Raw genomic sequence first — 20498 nt, forward strand, 5'->3', positions numbered from 1 at the left:
GCCATATCCCTGCCTTCAAACCTATCTAACAAACTTGTCTTATTAATATTTCAATATATCTACCAAATTATGGTCAAACTACTGACAAATAGTCCAACTCTGAATAATTATACAAATAAAATTTAAGATTGTCAATTGCATCAAACAAGGATTTTTTTTATAGAAAGTATTTAAAGTCAAATCTTTAAAACAATATTCGATGTTTTCTATATACAAATAATATGTACATAGTATATATATTTACAACACTCTATTTAGTTAGGGACTAAATGCGTTGTGTAATATGTTTAGTGATATTTATTTATTTAATTCACATACTTTAAATTAATACCAACTTTAAAAATGTATACTGTAAAATAAAACTTATTGAATGCTGCTTATCGACTACAAAATGAAAGCTCCCATCCCAACACTAATGAACACAGCAAATAGCAACGATCTCAAAGGAAAACACATTGTGGTCGACTCTCAAAGAATCCGCGGCATTACATTGCGCGGACGCATTGGGCGCGCGTGTGCAAACAAACAAACAAACATACTTGGAATAGTGATGTGACACGTCATAATGTCCAGTGAGAGTTCTGTAGCGACCGACACCAGTTCCAGGATCAGACAGTTCGGATTGTACAGGACCATCGACGCTAGGACCGAGGAGTTCCTGAAGCTGTCCAGGAAAAGGCAGATAAGGCAAGGATGCGCCTGCGCAGTAGTCTCGACGGCGATCACTGTTGCCATCATAGTGGTAATTAGATTTTTATTTCATAAATTATTGTCGCTAATCTCATTAATTATATTTGTAGTAGTTTATATTTCTTGAGTGATTAATGTGCACCGAAAATTTTAATACGAACTTAAATATGTATATAACCATTACCTACTTATTGAAAGAAACTTACTATTCAATTGTCATTGCATTCTGTAAAACAAATATTTTAGATATATTAAATTGGCTTATTTACCTTTGAGTCGTTTTAAAATTTCCGTTAAAAATAACTATTGAGTTAAGTCTATTTAGACGACGTACTCCAAAATGATACCATTTTTATAGCTCCACTAGTGTTTTTTTATATTTATTTACATAACAAAATTATAGTTATAAAACATTACATGAAGAGATACAAGAATGGTATGAAAAAATTCAAATCATTCTTTTTCTTTTTTTAAATATACTATATGGTTTCTTTCCAGCCATGACCACTATCACTAAACAATTATTATTAAAATAATAAAAGTGTCCGAGGTTAATCAATCATACACAGACTTTTAATTAATAAATTTGTTAGTTCTCTCTCTCTCTCTCTCTCTCTTCGTCCTCTTCATTACTGAAGGTCGTGTCCTTGAAAGGTGTCTGTTGCCTCTCTTATGATGTTATTCCATTTTGCACGGTCTTCAGCCTCTCGCAGGGCAGCTGCAATTGACAGTCCCGTAATTTGTTAGTTATATACAACCAAATAAATACATGAAAAGGTTAACAGAGATTTGAAAAGAGTCACTGTCTAGTTTTTTGTTTCTTCTGGACCGATAGTAACTATCTATAGTTATCTAAGAACAATATAGAAGAATTCATCTCTAAATGTTTTATTCAACTTGGAATGGTTTACCAAGCTCTTTAAATCTCTTACATTCATGCAATTAATATGCTATCGTCGAAACATATTTGCAATCATTACGAAGACTCTAAATATGAGTATCTGATGAGGTATTGGACTATTTTATTATGATTGAAAGAAAGACTTTTCAAGTAGAGGAAGCCTGTGACACTGCGACCTTTCCATGATCTTGTGTGCTCACCCTTTCTTAAAGTTCGCTGCTAATTCCCATCAATGACAGGAATTTTAAGATGTTTTTATAGTGATATTTTTTCTTCTCAAGATATAAAGTGTATTTTGCAAAGGAGATATATCGTTTATGTATGAGTGGGCTGCAGCCACACATTCAGTGCTGCGGCGTTTTTTCCTCACTATGACAAAATCTGCAAGCACTTTTTGGGCATAAGTCTAGTTGGGCCATATGCTTGTTTACTTTGCAGAGTCCAGTGAGAGTCCTTGTTAATACACACATTATTTTTACTCAAAAGAATTAATTGCTTAGAGTAATTTTCTGAAAATACCTTAATCAGGGTTTCCGAGATATTGGACTAATGAAGTTTATCTGTTTATCATCACGAGCCAAATACCTTTCGGAGAAAGTAGAATGAACCAAGTATTAAAAACCTCTATTATTAAGTCAGTCTCTTACTTCATACACTGTTATAAATGTACTTAAGTTTATGCAAATTATTCTTTCTTATTCTTTCTTTATTCTTTATTATACACGAAATATAACGTTAATCACAATTCATTTGAAACATAATGTACAAAGGCGAGCTTATCTCTAATACTTACTCTACAGGTTTTATAACCTAGTTCAGACACAGATGTTTAAACTGATCCAAATGTACAAATGAATTCGTATCTACTTTTACTGTAATTTCCAGTGCTGAGTTTGTTAAAATCATGGTTATGCAATAAAGTTATTATTATTATTTTTTTTTTTAAATTTCACTAAAATTCTCATCTCCCCTCTTAAGGAGAGGAGATGGCAACTAACCCCCGGCAGAAGCACAGTCGGCCGGGGTTCAGGGCCCCAGGGAGAGAAACATTATTATTATTATTATTATCTCTAATAAGAGATTTCTTCCAGCAAAACCTTTTCATGTTAATTGTGTTATTTTAAAAATAAAAATAGGCAGTCATACGATCTGCATATACTGTATAAACACATAAGATATGTATACACAAAGAATAATACAAACTACACATTATAAATTACATAAAATACATAAACCCTGTAAACATACACATATACTTACACATACATACATATACACATATATACACATACATTATTATTCCTTTTGTTTGTCTTTATAATCTGTATCATTCTTTGAAGGAAACAATAAAGTTCAATAAAGGACAATAAAGTTTTTATTCATTCTTTTTCAGGCTTACATGTGATGTACTCATTTAGAAACTTGACAAAAATTTGAGTCTCCAATCAGAAACATGGTATATTAATAGATTACTCTTGGTCTCTCTGACCAAGCATGGGTTTCCATTGTCTCCATATCGTGCATTCTTTTATACTAATATCAATCCACTTTTATATCATATATCTGTTTCGACAACTTTTCATTTAACCTTTTTTTCTCATGCTCGCAGTCAGATTAATGAAATTTATTGTTTACAATTTTTTTTTTATTTATTTTATACAAAAATCCACAGCTCTTAAAAACACAACTTACATGCTAAGTCTCTTATGAATACAGCCAATAACGGATTTTATTTATACAAACAAAAATTATAATTCCAAAGCGAGGTAGGCAAGTTAGAGTAGGTGTATGCAAGTAATATAACAATACATACATACATACATACCTGTCACGCCTGTCTCCCATTAGGGTAGGCAGAAACAATGGAACGCCAAACGCCAAATGCTTCGATTCAAACAAATCTCTAATAATAATATAAAAAATCCCCAATATAATAAATCTCTACAAATCCCCAATCCCTTTAATATAACAAATGAAAAAATATTATATTTATTTATAGTACATGTATTTATGTAATATTTTATTTTATATTTTAATATTTCATTTAACTGTATATTTGTTTATATATTGATTAGTGTTAATAGTAATTCGTATTCTAAATATTAATAGTTGTAGCACACTAGTTGCCCGTTAACGATATGCTTTCTAACTATATTTGGATGACTGGAAGAGATCTCTGTCAGAGATAAGTCCACCCTTGCTCACAACATTTATAAATACATTAACAATGTAACTTACAAGTGCAATAAAGAATATATATATTAAAAAATAACTAGACAATGTTTGTTCCGGAATTATGTATTATACATAAACTACTCGTACTTCGCCAAATTGGATTTACTGGGTACAGAGGAATAACATCTGAATCCTCAGGAATGGCAACGCATGGGAGGTATCATGGGCGAAACAGTATACTTTGTTATGTCCATGGTACTGCTCATGTCTATAGGCGACGGTTACCACTTTCCATCAGGTGGGCCGTCAGCTTGTTTGCCATTCTAAGTTGTATTAAAAAAAACCTTGTGTTTCGGAAAGTCTAAATTGAATTCTGGTGTATACTGGTTCGTCTTGTAAAAGTGATTCTTTTAATTAGTTCTCCTACTTCTTAAAACCATGTGTGTAATGTAGCGGGAAAAAACTAGTCTAGATGCAAAAAATAACAGTTGAGACAAATTCTTTAATTTTAAAATGTATGTAACGAGATTTACTTTATTTTACACAAATGTATGACGCCATTGTCCTAGGTCTTATTAATTAAAAAAAAAGTACTATTGATGGTAGTTCATTCTAAACGGTCTTACCATCATATCGCCACGTTTTCCATAAAAATTACATACTCGTAATACACCAATTACTCACTTCCGGCCCATAAAATAGAAAGTCACTATAGAATTAAATAAATACATATAGCTCATGACTATAATATCAAATGAAACGTTTAGAAGTACTTTATAATTAAATTATATTATAATTAGATAATTTACATAAATTGTCCGTGTGGTCCCAGCATAGAATAGGCCATCCCTTCCATTCCCGTGTGTGTAATAGGTGACCAAGAGAACTTAATGGTCGAGGAATCGGCAGCAGCGTCCCTCTTAAAACATGTCTAAAGCCTTTTTTTTATATACCACTGAGGTGGCTAACAAGCATACGGCCCACCTGATCGTAAGCGGTTACCGTAGCCTATGAAAGCCTGCAATACCAGAGGCATTACGCGCGCACTGCCGACCCTGAAGAAACGTCATTACCCCGCTTTTCAAGAACCCCATGCTGTAGTCTCTTGGGAAAACCTCGGCAGGGAGCTCATTCCATAACCTAAGTGTTCGTGTGAGAAAACATCTCTGAAACCGCGTTGTACGCGACCATTTAGGCTGTAAGGTATGAGGGTGTCAATGGCGAGCCGTACGATGATAGAAAGTGGCCGTAGGCCTAACTGCGGTTATCAATCTGTCTGCCAAGCGTGGCAACGACTGGCAAAACCCCCTAAAGGGGAGGCTTATATTTAGCAATGAACAGTTAAAACCTTATATGATGATAGTTATATTTAATTATATTAATCTACTACTAATATTATAAAGAGATTTTTATGTGTATGTATGTTTGTAATGAATAAACTTAAAAATTACTTTGGCGATTTCAAAAATTCTTACACCATTAGAAAGTTACATTCACTCTGAGCAACATAGGCTATATTTATTGCTAAAAAAGATTAAGGGTCCTTACTAAAACTTTAGTAACGTAACTCGAGATATAAAAAAATGCTATATCTTTCGTCGCGTGCTCTGCGAAAACTATTGGTGATAGAATAAAAGTATGTTCTACAGTATTGAAGAAAATATCAATAACTACAAAAAACTTCGCGATACTATATGTCCAACTATTATCATTATGTCACAATAGCCGCTTTTTAAAATGTTGTAAAAATGTCCACCCGTGCGAAGCCGAAGCGGGCCGTTAGTAATTATATATAATTATAAAGTTGTGACTGGAGAATAATAAAACAATATGACACTTGAAACAATTTTTATTTTTATTAAACTTAATAGCAAATAAGCTGACGGCCCACCTGATGGAAAATGGTAACCGTCGCCTATAGACATAAGCAGTACCGTGGACATAACAGAGTATACTGTTTCGCCCATGATACCCCCCATGCGTTGCCATTCCTGAGGACTCAGGTGTTATTCCTCTGTACCCTATAAATCCACGCCATATCCCACCCTTCAAACCGAAATACAGCCATGCAAACACAACTGCTTCACGGTTGAAACACGAATGGGACAGAGGTACCCAAGCAATAGATTTTTGTACAAAGTCTCCCTCTAATTTAATATTGTTTAATTTTGTGTTCCCTTCACTTGTATTATATTACATTTGTGCAAACTTTAATGGCTGTTAAATTACTATTTAAGTGTGTAATTATGTATTGTTCTAGCTGTCTGTTTGCCTTAAATAAATAAATAAAATAAATTAAAATTTCAAATGCATAATTGTAGTAGTTTATGTGCAAATTCTACCTAAACAAGTAGGCATAAAATACCTTTAGGTACCTGAATATGTCACGCTTGCTTAGATGCGCGTGCGTTTGTGTCGCGAATATTATGGTCGTAAAAAAAGAAAGCCGACTCACTCGTATGTCGTAACCTTAATGGGTAGAGCCCATTATGGCTTGTATGAAGTAATTCACTTTAAATAAAAATCATATATCACAATGTAAAATCCCATAATAGGGTTGATGTGAAACGTAAAGATACCTCATAATGTTACAGGTAACGTCTATTGTATTTGATACTAGTAATATCGCCCGGCTGCGTACGGATAGATAAAATTTTCGAAATAATATATTGATACGCTGATAATGTAGCTTTCTATAGGTGAAAGAAATTTTTAAATTGTTTGATTAATTTTTGAATTTAATCGTTACAAACAGACGAACAATTAAATCTTTTCTTTTTATATATATATATATATATATATATATATATATATATATATATATATATATATATAAGCTAGCTTTTTATCAGCTACTTCGAACGGGTGGATTTCATAAGTAAATAAGTAATACAATGAAATAAACCACTTTAAGACTTTCAGATATATAACTATGAAAACCGCATCCAATTTGATGTAGTAATTTTTCCATGTTTATTATTATTTTTATTATTTCGGTCCTTAATTATCCACTGCTGGACATAAGCCTCCCCCTTGGGAGGTTTTGCCTTTAGTTGCCATGCTTGGCAGGCGGATCGACAACCGCAGTTGGGTTTTAGAGATGTTTTGAGAGGGACGCTGCGGCTCATTCTTCGCCCTCCCTTAGCTTTACGACGCCCACGGGAAAGGAGGGCGTGGCCTATTCTATGCCGGGACCACACGGTCATTATTCAATTGTCTAATATTATAAAGAGAAAAGATTTGATTTGATTGATAAACTCAAAAGCTACTCAACCAATTTTCAAAATTCCTTCACCTATAAAAACCTACAGTGTCAGTGAATAACATAGGTTGTAGTATATTATTTTCGAAAATTCTATACCCGTGCGAAGTATTTATTTATTTTTTAAATTAATACAAGACTTTCGTAAAGTTTCTCTTGCAACTCGACAATTTACATGCTAGTAAAATGCCGACTCATTATATAGTTTCAAACATGGCCGTAGCTGGAGGGAAGGCATTGAGGGGCAATGCCTTAACTTAAAAGGCCTAATTTACCAATATGTTTCGAAATCAATTATGGCTTTTGCCCTACCAAAAAGTTCCTTTTTTTTTATTTTTTTTTTTTTTTTTTTTTTTTTTTTTTATATAACTTAGAATGGCAAACAAGCTGACGGCCCACCTGATGGAAAGTGGTAACCGTCGCCTATAGACATGAGCAGTACCATGGACATAACAGAGTATACTGTTTCGCCCATGATACCCCCCATGCGTTGCCATTCCTGAGGACTCAGGTGTTATTCCTCTGTACCCAGTAAATTCACGCCATATCCCACCCTTCAAACCGAAACACAGCCATGCAAACACAACTGCTTCACGGTTGAAACACGAATGGGACAGAGGTACCCAAGCAATCGACTTTTGTATAAAGTCTTCCTCTGGTAAGAACGTATGAATATTTGCATTGATTATGTTTAAATAAAACACAAAAAGTTGTAGTACTTTACCAGAGAGAGACTTTGTACAAAAGTCGTTGGCTTGAACACCTCTGTCCCATTCGTGTTTCAACCGTAAAGGAGTTGTATTTGCATGGCTGTGTTTCGATTTGAAGGGTGGGATATAACAGTGAATTTACAGGGTACAGAGGAATAACACCTAAGTCCTCAGGAATAGCGACGGATGGGTGGTATCATGGACGAAATAGTATATTTATTTATTTATTTACACTTTATTGCACCAGGCAAAAAGAGAAATAACAAATACAGTTAATATTAATGAGAAGTGATACAAAAGGCGGCCTTATCGCTAAGCAATCTCTTCCAGACAACCTTTGGGTAGAGGACATTGAGAAAAAGACAAAGGGTAGGTGGCGCACTATTATATAAATATTATCATATATACTTTGTTGTTATGTCCATGGTACTGCTCATGTCTATAGGCGACGGTTACCATTTTTCATCAAGTGATCCGTTTTGCATTTATGTTTGCATGTTTGCCATTATAAGTTGCATAAAAAAAAATTAAGTATGTTATAAGAAAAGATTTTTTGAAAGATGTCGTTTATTTATATTTATGAAGATAACTTTAATAATATTATATATATATATATATATATATATATATATATATATATATATATATATATATATATATATATATATATATATATATATATATATATATATAAATTTTTAATAATAATTGTATATCTTTTTTAAAAAGATATAATAGAAAAGATGAATAGATTTTATATACTCTGAAGGAAAAGTTAAGTCTACGGAATAGACAAAAATAAATGGATCAAAAAGTGTGTAAATATAATGTCCATTTGTTCTAAAAACTTGTATTTCTTCCAAATTAGAATGCCTATATTTGTTTAAAAGTTAGTGGTCTAAAATAAAGAATTACTAGTTCTTTATATTCTATAACTAGCTTTTACACGCGACTTCGTCCGCGTAACCGGCATATGTTTAATGACCGGGATAAAAATAGTCTATAATCCTTTTACATCCCATGTGGTAAATGTATACCAAACTTTATAGTGATTGGTTAAGCAATTAAGGTGCTATAATGTAATAAAGTGATATAAAAAATGTTACCTTGTTAAAAAAATCCATTCGTGCTGCAAATGTCACAGCTTATCAAGCGTAAAGATTTATATGGACGATAATAAAATTCTATAGTTTGTTGTTTTAGCCGGTGACTAAAATCCGATCTGGATTCCTTTCGTGCAGAACAATGTTTCCTACGTGACGGTGAAATCACCTGCATTCATACGTAAACATGCATGGAAATTGTCTTATTTACAAACAGATACGTCTATCCACAGATAGAGCGCAATCCAATTAATTATAATAATAAAAAACCAATGAAGCTCACTAGCTTTAGTCATGGTATCACTAAGTATGTTTAGACTTAGGGAAATATTTAAGTAAGAATCTAAAACTGTAATAGTCCTACAAACGCTCTTATGTTTTATTTATAGGAAGTGTGTTGTACCATAATGAGTTAATTTATTACATTTGTTTAGTTGTATATAAATAAATTTATATATTAAATCCAATATAATAAAATTAACGAATCGTTATAACAATTGCGATGTATTAACATAATTATTTTGTCTTGTTACTAACACAATAGTCATGGTTTTGATCTGCACTTACATAGTTCAACATATTACTTTTAACTCACGGTAAGATGTCATATAATAATATATTTCTTTACTATATCTTCTACTAATAAACAAATAATACATTTAAATGATGCAAATACAAAATTACTTTACGTCATTTTTACCTAGCTAGTCTAAATATATATATTTTTTTTAATTTCAGAGTGTCCTCCTCATCTACGAATACGGAAGCAATATGGAATTTAAATTTGCTAATAAAACAACAAAGAAAAATAACTAACTCAATCTTATAAATGATACTACAGACACAACTAATTCTTTTGAAGAAAAATTTTGTAAAACAACAATAAATTTCAATAAAACAACTATAAAACTTCTGCCTTTTGATAATAAAAGCGCTGAAACATAATAGATATTTAGAGAAAATTGTTGAAGACTACTCTAATTCTATTAAGGATGAAACAAGTGACACCTCTGAAACTATTGCGACAGATTTATTCTCGAATAATAGAAATTGGATAAGAATTCCTGCTTCTAAACTATATAATATTAAATAAAAAACATCACCAATTATATATTTAAAAAATCCAATAAGAAATATAGATTATTATGCAAAAGTAAGAAAAATAAGAGACTATAAAAGGATAATGAATTATGTTGAAAAAATGATAAATGACAGAGGAGGTTTCTACTACACCAAGCCTTTTAAAAAAGAGTATTCAACCTCAACTGAAGGAACATCATCAAAATCTAAATCTGACACTAAATTCATTAATCATCATCGGCAACCAAAGTTACAATCACGAAAACAACTACACGAAATACTGGTTAAGAAAAACTCACAGCCGTTATCTAATAATGATACTATCAATTGTAAATGTCAAAATAAATTGAAGAATCTACTGGATACATTAATTTCAAATATACGGCAGTTATTGCCAGATGATAGGAATTATGGACTGCCACTAACATCGCCTCGTAATGGAAACAAATTAATAGCATCAATACACGAAGACACCACAACAAAACCTTGTATTCGTGAAACAACAACTAGCTCAAAACTGGCAACCACTACATCAAAAAGAATAGAATCATTTAGAAAAACAACGACTAAGTAACGCAAATTAATAAATAAAAACATTAAACCTTTATCTGAATTTGATCACATAATATCCAAAATTGCACCTAAACCAATTAATAACAAGACTTCCATAAAATATTCGAAACTGGATCCTTTATATTATCAAGAAGCAAATAATATTATGAATATCACAGTTTATGATGTAAATTCAAATAATCCCAGTACATGTGTAAAAAGCTATACTGATACTACAGTACACAATAATCATTTAAGAACGACAAGACCGATGTTATCAGTTAATACAACTAATGAAGTAGAAAAAGTTGTTAAACCGGACATATTAATAGCAACAAACTTTGAATTTCCAACAAAACCGGTAGCAAAGACCACAGCAATTGATCCAAATTTTATATTTAGTAAAATATTTGGGCTATCCATAAACAAATCAGACACCAATCCAAAATTAAACGTATCTGCGAGCATGTATAGTAAAATATTTAACTACGATGACAATAATCTGCTTAAAAAAATCAATTCACTAAAAATGTAATCAATGAAGATGATTATAATGATTTTGACATTACGACTCCGAGTAATTGAAATTAAGTAATTGAAAAATCTCTTGATATAAATATCATAGAATTGATTAAATCGAAACAAATATCCAATAAAAGAATACCAATGACAAAATTGGAAGCTGGAGTTAAAATTGAAAGCACTACCAAAGCCGCAAGTTTAGGGGAATTGCAAAAGAAATCAACATATTCAAGTTATTCTAGTAATGAAAAAAGTTACACTCCTGTCAAAGATACTATAAAAAGCACGACAACCCAAGCATATATTAATAGACAATTAAGGCGTTTCAAAAGTCCAACAGTAAAAGACGAGAGCGAAAGAATTGATATGGATGACGACTTTGTAAAAGATGATATAACTATTAATTCCATTACACCGCTTCAGAATGCCAGTCTAATATTTAAAAATGGAACATTAAAAATAAAAACAAATTTATGGATGTCGCTGAAAAGTAACGAGGACGTTTTGTTATCACAATCAATGTTGCCACAAAATAGACCGACATATTTGGAAATTCAAAGAAATTATTGGAAACACGATGATCCTGTCGACTACGATATTGATGTGAAATATAATAATTTCGACTAAGTAATTTAACCTTTAAATTAAGTGACCTTTTAAAATAAATATTAAATTAATGTATGTGATTTTAATTGATGTGATTGTACGATTTTATAAATAATTATAAACAAATATTTATAATGTACCTGTACCTATAAATATATACGAGTATAAATGGCTGTTATACGACTATGTAAGTTTTTATTTTGACTCTTAATACTTTTATATTTTATTGGAATAGATAAAATGATATTTACACAACTATAAATTATTATTATTTATATATATCGTATATATTAATATTTTTAGAATCTTTCCTCATAAAAGGATGATACTAGCTAGCAGAAGATAATACCATTACCATGCAGTCCTGAGGACTTGGTATTTAATTTCAAATTCATATAATAAATATTTTTGAGGCTTTGTATAGTGTTATTTCACTGTAGAAAATAGAATAGTGATATATGGTTCTTTTTAGAGTAATAAACTCATCTACATGGAAAATTATATGCAATATAAAAGATATTAATACTGCGTCAATAACTTTTCCTTACTATCCCACTAATATTTTAAGCATTTAAAATTGTGAAAATTGACGGTATGTACGATGTATTTGAACAATAACTTAGTGTATTTAAATTGATTAAAATATATTAAAAAAATATTGATAACTCGTTTTTATTCGAAACATCCTCATGAACAGAATATGTCGAAAAAGAAAAGATAAAAAGTTACCTGTCCTTTTCCATCTAAAATCCTATTCTAATCTATTAATAATAATAATAAATGCGAAAGTTTGTAATGATGGACGGATGGATGTTTGTTACTCTTTTATGCAAAAACTATTGAACGGAAAAATTTATGAAATTTGGTACACAAGTAGATTATATCCTAACTTAGCACATAGGATTCTTTGTGTAATCATTCAGAGGGACCGAGCGGAATAAAGCTAGTAACTCATATATAACAAATATCATTACTAAGACTTATGCCATTAAAGCACCAAAAAGTGACAAACAATCACACCTTAACATATTTTATAATATTAATAATGATACATTATGAAATTTACAAAATTTTATCAATAATTTTAATTAAATAGACACCCATTTACTAAAATGTACTTTTATTTATCGATTGCATTTATGAAAAAAGTTACAAAAGAGCTTGAAGTAATAGATATGTATAAAGATAGAGATCTTGGCATTCCATTCTCAATACACCTAACTTCCAATCCCATACGCAAATTGACATAAAAGTAAAATAATAATTATTAAATGGATAATAACTTGTTTCCAGGTAATTCTACTAATCTACGAGTACGCGATTGCAGTAGAATGGAGCTTAGTACAAAACAGAAAATCACACAGAAGAAGTAATAATACAATAATAGTAAATGACACGCCTGTTGCTGACAGACTGGACCGAAGCTACTTCGGTTTTGACCAAGATTATTATGAACGAATGCCACTCCTTGTCAATGCTATGCAAGAGAATAGCTACATAGATCCTTCCATAGACATACCAATGCAAAAGAGAGGAAAATATATCGATATAAGTCATACGAATCCGATTATAACGACTAACGAACCAAAACATACAAATTCTATTAGAAGAACGAGCCCAAGGCCATTTATATACGAACAAAGAAGTCCTACACCGGTACCTTTCAGTAAAACGTTTAGATCAAAAAGTTGGATTGAAAGTTATCGAAATGCTGAAAGACTGAAGAATATACAACAAATTATAAGATACTTAGAGAAAACAATAAATGCAAAAGCAGGTGATATGCATGGGCTTCCACCTAGCACGCATATAGCTTTTTCTGGTGTTTATGTTGAACCCTATAATCATAATGAAAATAAGGGATTTGATGAATCGTCTTCTATTGATTTATTATTAGAAAGTTCCAACAATGTAGAAACTATAAAATCGAGTCAACAATCTGATCCATTATTCAAATACAAGCCAGACAGACCTGGGGATGTTAATTTGTTAGCTGACAGTTACTTACGTTTCATACCAACAACAGCACCGAAATCATTATATAATAGAGAATACGCAAAAGTTCCTATGTTTAGACCAATTCCAGTTCCCAGTCAAAAGAAACCTTTCGATTTACTGCAAGCTTCTTCCGTAAATAACAATCTTAATAATAAATCCATAAATAAAGCAAAGACGTTTAGTGTAATGTTAAATTTGTATCCTTTAATACCTTCTTTAGACCCTAAAGCCAAAATTAATAATATAGATTCTGTTAAAACAGAGAAATCTACACCCAATAATATTTATTTTACTACCTCACGGCCATTATTTCGAAGAAAATCTGCTATTCGACGAACTTCAGTCTCCAATAAAAGACCACGTATGTTTAATGACTACAAAAAACTTAAATATAAAGATGTTATGTTCAACTCTAAAGATAAAACTACTGATAACAATGACCCCGAAAAGAACGCTAATATGATTGTTAAAGTCAATATTTATCATGCTGATAAAGCACCTAAGTTATTTGAAAAGCAAGAAAATGATACACAAACTAATACTAAAGCACTAAACTTAAATAACACCGTTCAAAGAAATTTTGCTCCTGTCACTGACATGCCTATGCAGTTATCAACAACTCAAGTTGAAGATCATCATCTTGGTAGTTCAGGTATTATACCAGTGGAAAATAGGTCAGTACCATCGCCTGTACTACCAATAGTTACAACTATGATTCCATTTTTTGATATCACACCAGCTTCAACAAATACATGGCCTACAAATTCTCCGGAAATTTTAAAATTTAGCCCTGAGGATGCTAAAATTCCCGACCAATACATAAATATTAAAACAAATTATAATCCCCATAGTAATATATTTAAAATTGGCAGACGTAGTTTTAGTGAAAATATTGCTTCAAACGAAAAAAAATCGGAAACAAGGACACTGATTATTAAACTTAAAAATGATTCGGAGAATGTAACTGAAGAAAACACTACACAAAACAAAATAAAAGAAGAAACGACCACGGAGCTTTCTAATGATACTACCACGAAAGAAAATCAAATTAAACATATAAATGGCCATTACCGAAGTAAATTTATTACTAAACAATGGTTAGATCCAAATTCCGAAGCGAACAGAAAAAGAAGACTTCAGTTATTCGCTAAAGGCTTTCGTCGACCAAATTCTAATTCAAGTTATATAGAAATCGATAGAAGTAATAATAATTCACATGAAAGTAATTTAAAAGATACAACTTCAAAATAAAATTTATATTATTTTCACTTCAATAATTTATTTTTTTATTTTTTAGTGACCCACCGACTTTTATTTAATAATGGTAACATTAGCTTAATAGTGCTAATTTTTCTTCGTGACATCAATGTGGGCACAATAAATGTAAATAAAATATCTGTACGTCTACAACCTGCTTTTTTACTAACAGCCCCATCTCTACACATCAATACTTACTAAAGAAACGAAAGCGCAGTTTTATGGAACTCACAACATTCAATTCATATAACTCAACAATCAACGAAGAGATGGCGCTAAATATAATTTTAAAGTTTCTTTCATAAATTTAAACTATTATTAATAATAAGATACGATGAGGAGACGTATAAGCCATTTATATTTTTATTAAAGGTATTCTTTTATTTATATCAAAGTAATTACTTAAAATAACTTGTACTTAAGTCAGTCAGTAGTTGTTAAACTATAGTAGGTAATTGCTATTTTAGTTGTTCATAAATAAATTATTGGTATTCGTATTTTATTATTTGGAAGTTGTTACAAATTAAAGCAATCGAGACATTTTGATTCACCCCTACGCGCAATATTCGTCTAATTTAAAATTATTAATTAATTTTATTTTCTATCGTTTTGTCAATAATGTTTTAGCGTTTATTTCATTATTCAGACCTATCAAAACATCGCAAATCAGCTCTTAAATTATATACGAAATGTCAATTAAAAATTTTCATTTTAGTCTAGTGACCTTATAATATAATACTTGCGCCCTTTTATATCATGACCTAGTATATTCCTCTTCTCTCTCGCACTCCTCTGGCGTCAATCACACTATCTCGTCTCACGCATCTCAAGAAAAAAACCCGTTACTTTTACCTGTGCAAAAAGGCTCTATCTGCGATGCTTCGAGTACAGATATGACGAGCACTATCTATTTCACTCCTACACGAAAAAAATATGTGCGCGCGAAAGGGACACGTACAATACAAATCCAGTACCGTAAACCGGTGGTGCAAGTTTTTGACAGTACCAACAGACAGTATGTTTTAAACTTGACGAAGTCAACTCCGCGAGAACAAATCATGTTTAATTTTATAAATAGTGGTAAATAAATAAATGTGAATTGTAATTATTATTTTATTTTATACGAAACATAATGTGTTGAGTGATGTAGTGAGATTGTATCGTTTAAGGGATTTATTAACTTAAGGTAAGCAGACACTTTTGGACATAACTGTGAAATAACAGTTACTATACTTATAAGCGGAACTTTCTTTGGCTAATTGTCAAGGTCAGTTGTGATGTGAACCATTGAAAAATAATTCAAAGCTTGTCTATAAGTAATAAAATATACTTTTTTAAAAAATGTACTTTATCAAAATATACTTGTTTTTTTTTTATTTAATTATTTAACTAAATAATCAAAGTTCATCATGTTAAAATTATCAAACTACATACTGTTTTGGCCAATTTATTAAGCTGTACGCAGTTTCTACCTATTAATAGTAAAGTCCTCGTCAAATAGATGCTAAACTTGCCAACTTTGTTATGAATTAGGTATACAATAAAAAAAAATACTTAAGTAAATAGAATTAATTATATATATTTCATTTATTTATTTGTTTTGCTGGATATAAAGTTTATTATCATTGTAATATGTGATCAAAATCAGCTTTAAGTATCTATAATATATAATAGCTTTAAGTAATTACTAATTTTAACTAAAAATAAATTAGTACTTTATTAATTATACGTTAAATCAAACCTGTTGAACCAGGTGAACCTACAGTTAAGCAACTACTTCTCGTTTCTTATCTACGTTCTTATCTCCTTTTAATAATATTAACGAACACCGTTACAGACCAGAGGGAGACTTTGTACAAAAGTCGATTACTTGGGTACCTCTGTCCCATTCCTGTTTCAACCGTGAAGCAGTTGTGTTTGCATGGCTGTGTTTCGGTTTGAAGGGTGGGATATGGCGTGAATTTACTGGGTACAGAGGAATAACACCTGAGTCCTCAGGAATGGCAACGCATGGGAAGTATCATGGGCAAGACAGTATACTCTGTTATGTCCATGGTACAGCTCATGTCTATAGGCGAAGGTTACCACTTTCCATCAGGTGGGCCGTCAGCTTGTTTGCCATTCTAAGTCGTGTAAAAAAAAACCCTTATTTTTCATACAAATGAAAGAACTTTAATGTCGCCGTGTGGTCTCGGCATAGAATAGGCCACCCCTTCCTTTCCATGGGAAAAGGAATTGTTAGTAATGGGGTCAAATAGCCTCATTACTAACAATATACCCTTTCAGGTCGACCTCCACGTGGTTCCCCCTGGAAACAATCGTGTTTAATTCTAGTTGAATTCGTCAGGATGGGCTAACTGACCTGCTTTCATCCTCATCAGTCATCTATCACTGGTACCTTGCAGGTGGATACCGATAGCGCATGCGCGGTTGCCATACAATTATCACCCATAAAAAAAACAAACAAACGCTCAAGTTATGAAATGAGCTCCCTGTCTAGATTTTTTCAAGAGACTACATCATGGGGTTCTTCCACAAAGGGATAAAGTGGTATCTCTTTAGGTTTGGCAACGCACGCGTATTGCCTTTAGTATTGCAGGCGATCAGAGTCTACGGTAAGCGCCTACCATCTGGTGGCTTTTTTTTATGGGTGATAATGGAATGGTAACCCCCACCAGTAACCCCACCCGCGCTATCGGTATACCCCGGCGGGGCACCAGTGAAGGATGATAGGTGAGGATGAAGCAGGCCAGTTAGCCCATCGTGACGAATTCAACAAGAATTGTTCACTATGGTTTCCAGGGGGAACCACGTGGGGGTCGACCTGATATTGCATGATATTGCTAGCAATGGGGCTGTCAAACTCCATTGCTGATAGATAGATAGATAGATAATTTATTTGCACCACTTACAGCACACAAACAGCAAAAGATACAAAAGCAAAGTGAAAAAAAAAACAAAAACAAAATCAGAATGCATAAAATTAATAATTTTTTTTTCTTCATGCGTGTGCCACAGTAATACAAAATGCCCACAACTCAGCTTCTTGCTTTGCCCTAAAAAGAGCAAAACACTGCTCTAACTAATAACTAACTGCACTAATAATCCCTTCCCCCGCCCCCCATCTGGTGGGCTGTACGCTTGATTTCGACCTCAGTGGTATAAAAAAAGAAACAAAAATATAAATAGATATTTGATAAGGGTTAAACTAATCAGGATTATGGTAATAAGAATAATTTTAATTAATAAAAATATATTTGTATTTCTATTTCAAAACACAGTCGCAAGTGTAATGCTAAACAGAAGTCAAACTGCATTTCTGCATACTTACCTCGAGCCCTGTGAAATTGTGTCTGCTAAGTAAACTGGTCACGCTAGATTTGTAAAACATTAACATATCCAACATACTATGTAGCTGTTATACCTGCAATTCCATTAGTATGGATTGGAAACTTACTTTTGAAAGGCATGCTTCAATAAAATATGTCTAAAACATTGACTCAAGTTACATTAGCTCTCCAAATGCCATCATAGTTCAGATATACTTAAATACATTTAAAAAATGGCTTAAACACATAATGGTTGGTAATGTTAGTCAAATTTAATACATACAACAGATTTATAATCTCTTTTACTTATATTATTATTATTATATAATTAAAATAGCAAATCAGGATTCAAAAGGGGGATAAAGAGGTTTCTTCAGGGTCGGCAACGCACGCGTAATACCTCTGGTATTGCAGGCATTCATAGGCTACAGTAACCGCTTACCATCAGGTGGGCCGTATGCTTGTTTGCCACCTCAGTGGTATAAAAAAAATCAAGAAACTGGTGAAGAAATTTTTAGGGCATTCCATGGGACTCCTTTTCCGTGGGTATTTTTTTTTAAACAATTTATTCAATATATTTATTTGATACCCAGTACATTTATATGTAGTCCAAAAACGTCGTAGGGTTTATCAAGATATATTTTCTAATATTTTAATTAAATATGTATCAACAGCATCCATACATTAGTCATCAAAAAGGAATAAAATAACCAATTAACTTTTGAATTCGCAATAGTATTAAGCTTTGACAGAAAGAAAGAGAGAGAGTCAGAGAATAGTAACCTCTGGAAATAATCATGGGGGATCCCTAGTTTTTTTTTTTTAATGGATGATAATGGAACGGTTACCGCACCCGCGCTATCTGTATACACCGGCGAGGCACCAGTGAAGGATGATAGGTGAGGATGAAGTAGGTCAGTTAGCCCATCGTGACGAATTCAACAAGAATTGTTCACGATGGTTTCCAGGGGGAACCACGTGGAGGTCGGCCTTATAAGGCATATTGCTAGCAATGGGGCTGTCAAACTCCATTGCTAACAATTCCTTTCCCCCCCGGTGGATCCCTAGTGAACCGCTACGATCGACTAACTGACCAGAGAGTCTATCATGAAATGAAATTTCGAATGAATCGAAATCCACCTAGTAAATAGAGCTTAACATTTCTTTCACCAATACTACCACAAAAATCCAAAAGGAACGATATTTTAACATTTTAAATGGCATGTAATTTTAACATTAAATTTGTGTTTCGTTCGACCCCGAAATTTTGGAAAACATTTCATGGTAGGCCCTCTGATTTCATCCTCATCGTTTCATCCTTCGCTGGTGCTTGCCACTCTAACTACGAGTATCTGGAGGGAAGGGTTGTTAGTACCATGTGCACTACCATTCCCACTGCTAGCAATATACCCAATAAGATCACTCTCCAAGTGGTTCCCTCTAGAAACCATCGTGTTGAAGTCAAGGTGTATTTTTTTTTGATGGGTGAAAATGGTATGGTAACCCCGCCTGCGCTTACAGGATACGCTGGCGGAGCACCAGTGATAGGTGATAGATGAGAATGAAAACAGGCCAGTTAGCCCATCATGATGAATTCATCAGGAATTAACCATGATAGTTTCCAGGGAGAACCGCGATGAAGTCGACCTGATTGGGTATATTGCTAGCAATGGGATTCTCAGTCTCCATTACTAACAATCCCTTTCCCCCCTCAAGGTGTATTCATCACGATTGGCTAACTGACCTGCCTTTTCATCTCATCATCATTCACTAGTGCCCAGCCAGCGTATACCATTAACGCAGGCAGAATTACCACTCCATTGGCATCCATTAGAAAAAAACTACAAGTGTTTAAACGAGTGTATCATTCCAACTCCATGCATTAAAAGACCTCATTGTTATCGGTATTGGAGTGAACAAGTAGGTCGCGGTGCCAAACATGTTGAATCATAACTTTGACTTGTAAACTTTCAAATGTAAAGATATCGTCATTCTGAATGATGAGAGAGAAATGAGCAATAGGTAAATATTTAGACGACAAACAATTACGTACGTGGTGTGAAATCGATCTAAGTAATCTACAATACAAATTGAACATTTTGCTTAAAGAAACAGGGATCAAAATGTATAAAAAAAAGAAAGGCCTGCTCTATTTTATAATATGACAAGTAAGTCCTATACAAATATTGCAAACACTCTAATCAGTCTACCGGTTAATATTCTCCCCTACGAGAGATAGAGGACTCATACCTAATAGATATGAATAGGGGGGAAAGGGATTGTTAGCAATGAAGTTTGACAGCCCCATTGCTA

General features: G+C 32.5%; 2 protein-coding genes across 2 annotated transcripts in view; both read left to right on the top strand.

Annotated features, from left to right (window-relative positions):
• Positions 1-438: 438 nt before the first annotated feature.
• LOC116413577 (uncharacterized) lies at positions 439-14900 on the top strand. Its single transcript, XM_052897765.1, has 2 exons — positions 439-742; positions 12895-14900. Exons 1-2 carry the CDS (start codon positions 566-568, stop codon positions 14848-14850), a joined length of 2133 nt encoding a protein of 710 aa, XP_052753725.1. The 5' UTR covers positions 439-565; the 3' UTR covers positions 14851-14900.
• A 977-nt stretch (positions 14901-15877) lies between these two features.
• The window catches only part of LOC113510214 (cadherin-23), a 32977-nt gene continuing 28356 nt past the window's right edge, over positions 15878-20498 (top strand). Inside the window, exon 1 of the mRNA XM_052895407.1 lies at positions 15878-16042. The gene's annotated coding sequence lies outside the window, so the exon portion shown is untranslated. The remainder of the gene's footprint in view (positions 16043-20498) is intronic.

This window comes from Galleria mellonella, unplaced genomic scaffold (assembly GCF_026898425.1).
Source record: "Galleria mellonella isolate WM207_F2 unplaced genomic scaffold, CSIRO_AGI_GalMel_v1 utg117, whole genome shotgun sequence".
NCBI lineage: Eukaryota > Metazoa > Arthropoda > Insecta > Lepidoptera > Pyralidae > Galleria > Galleria mellonella.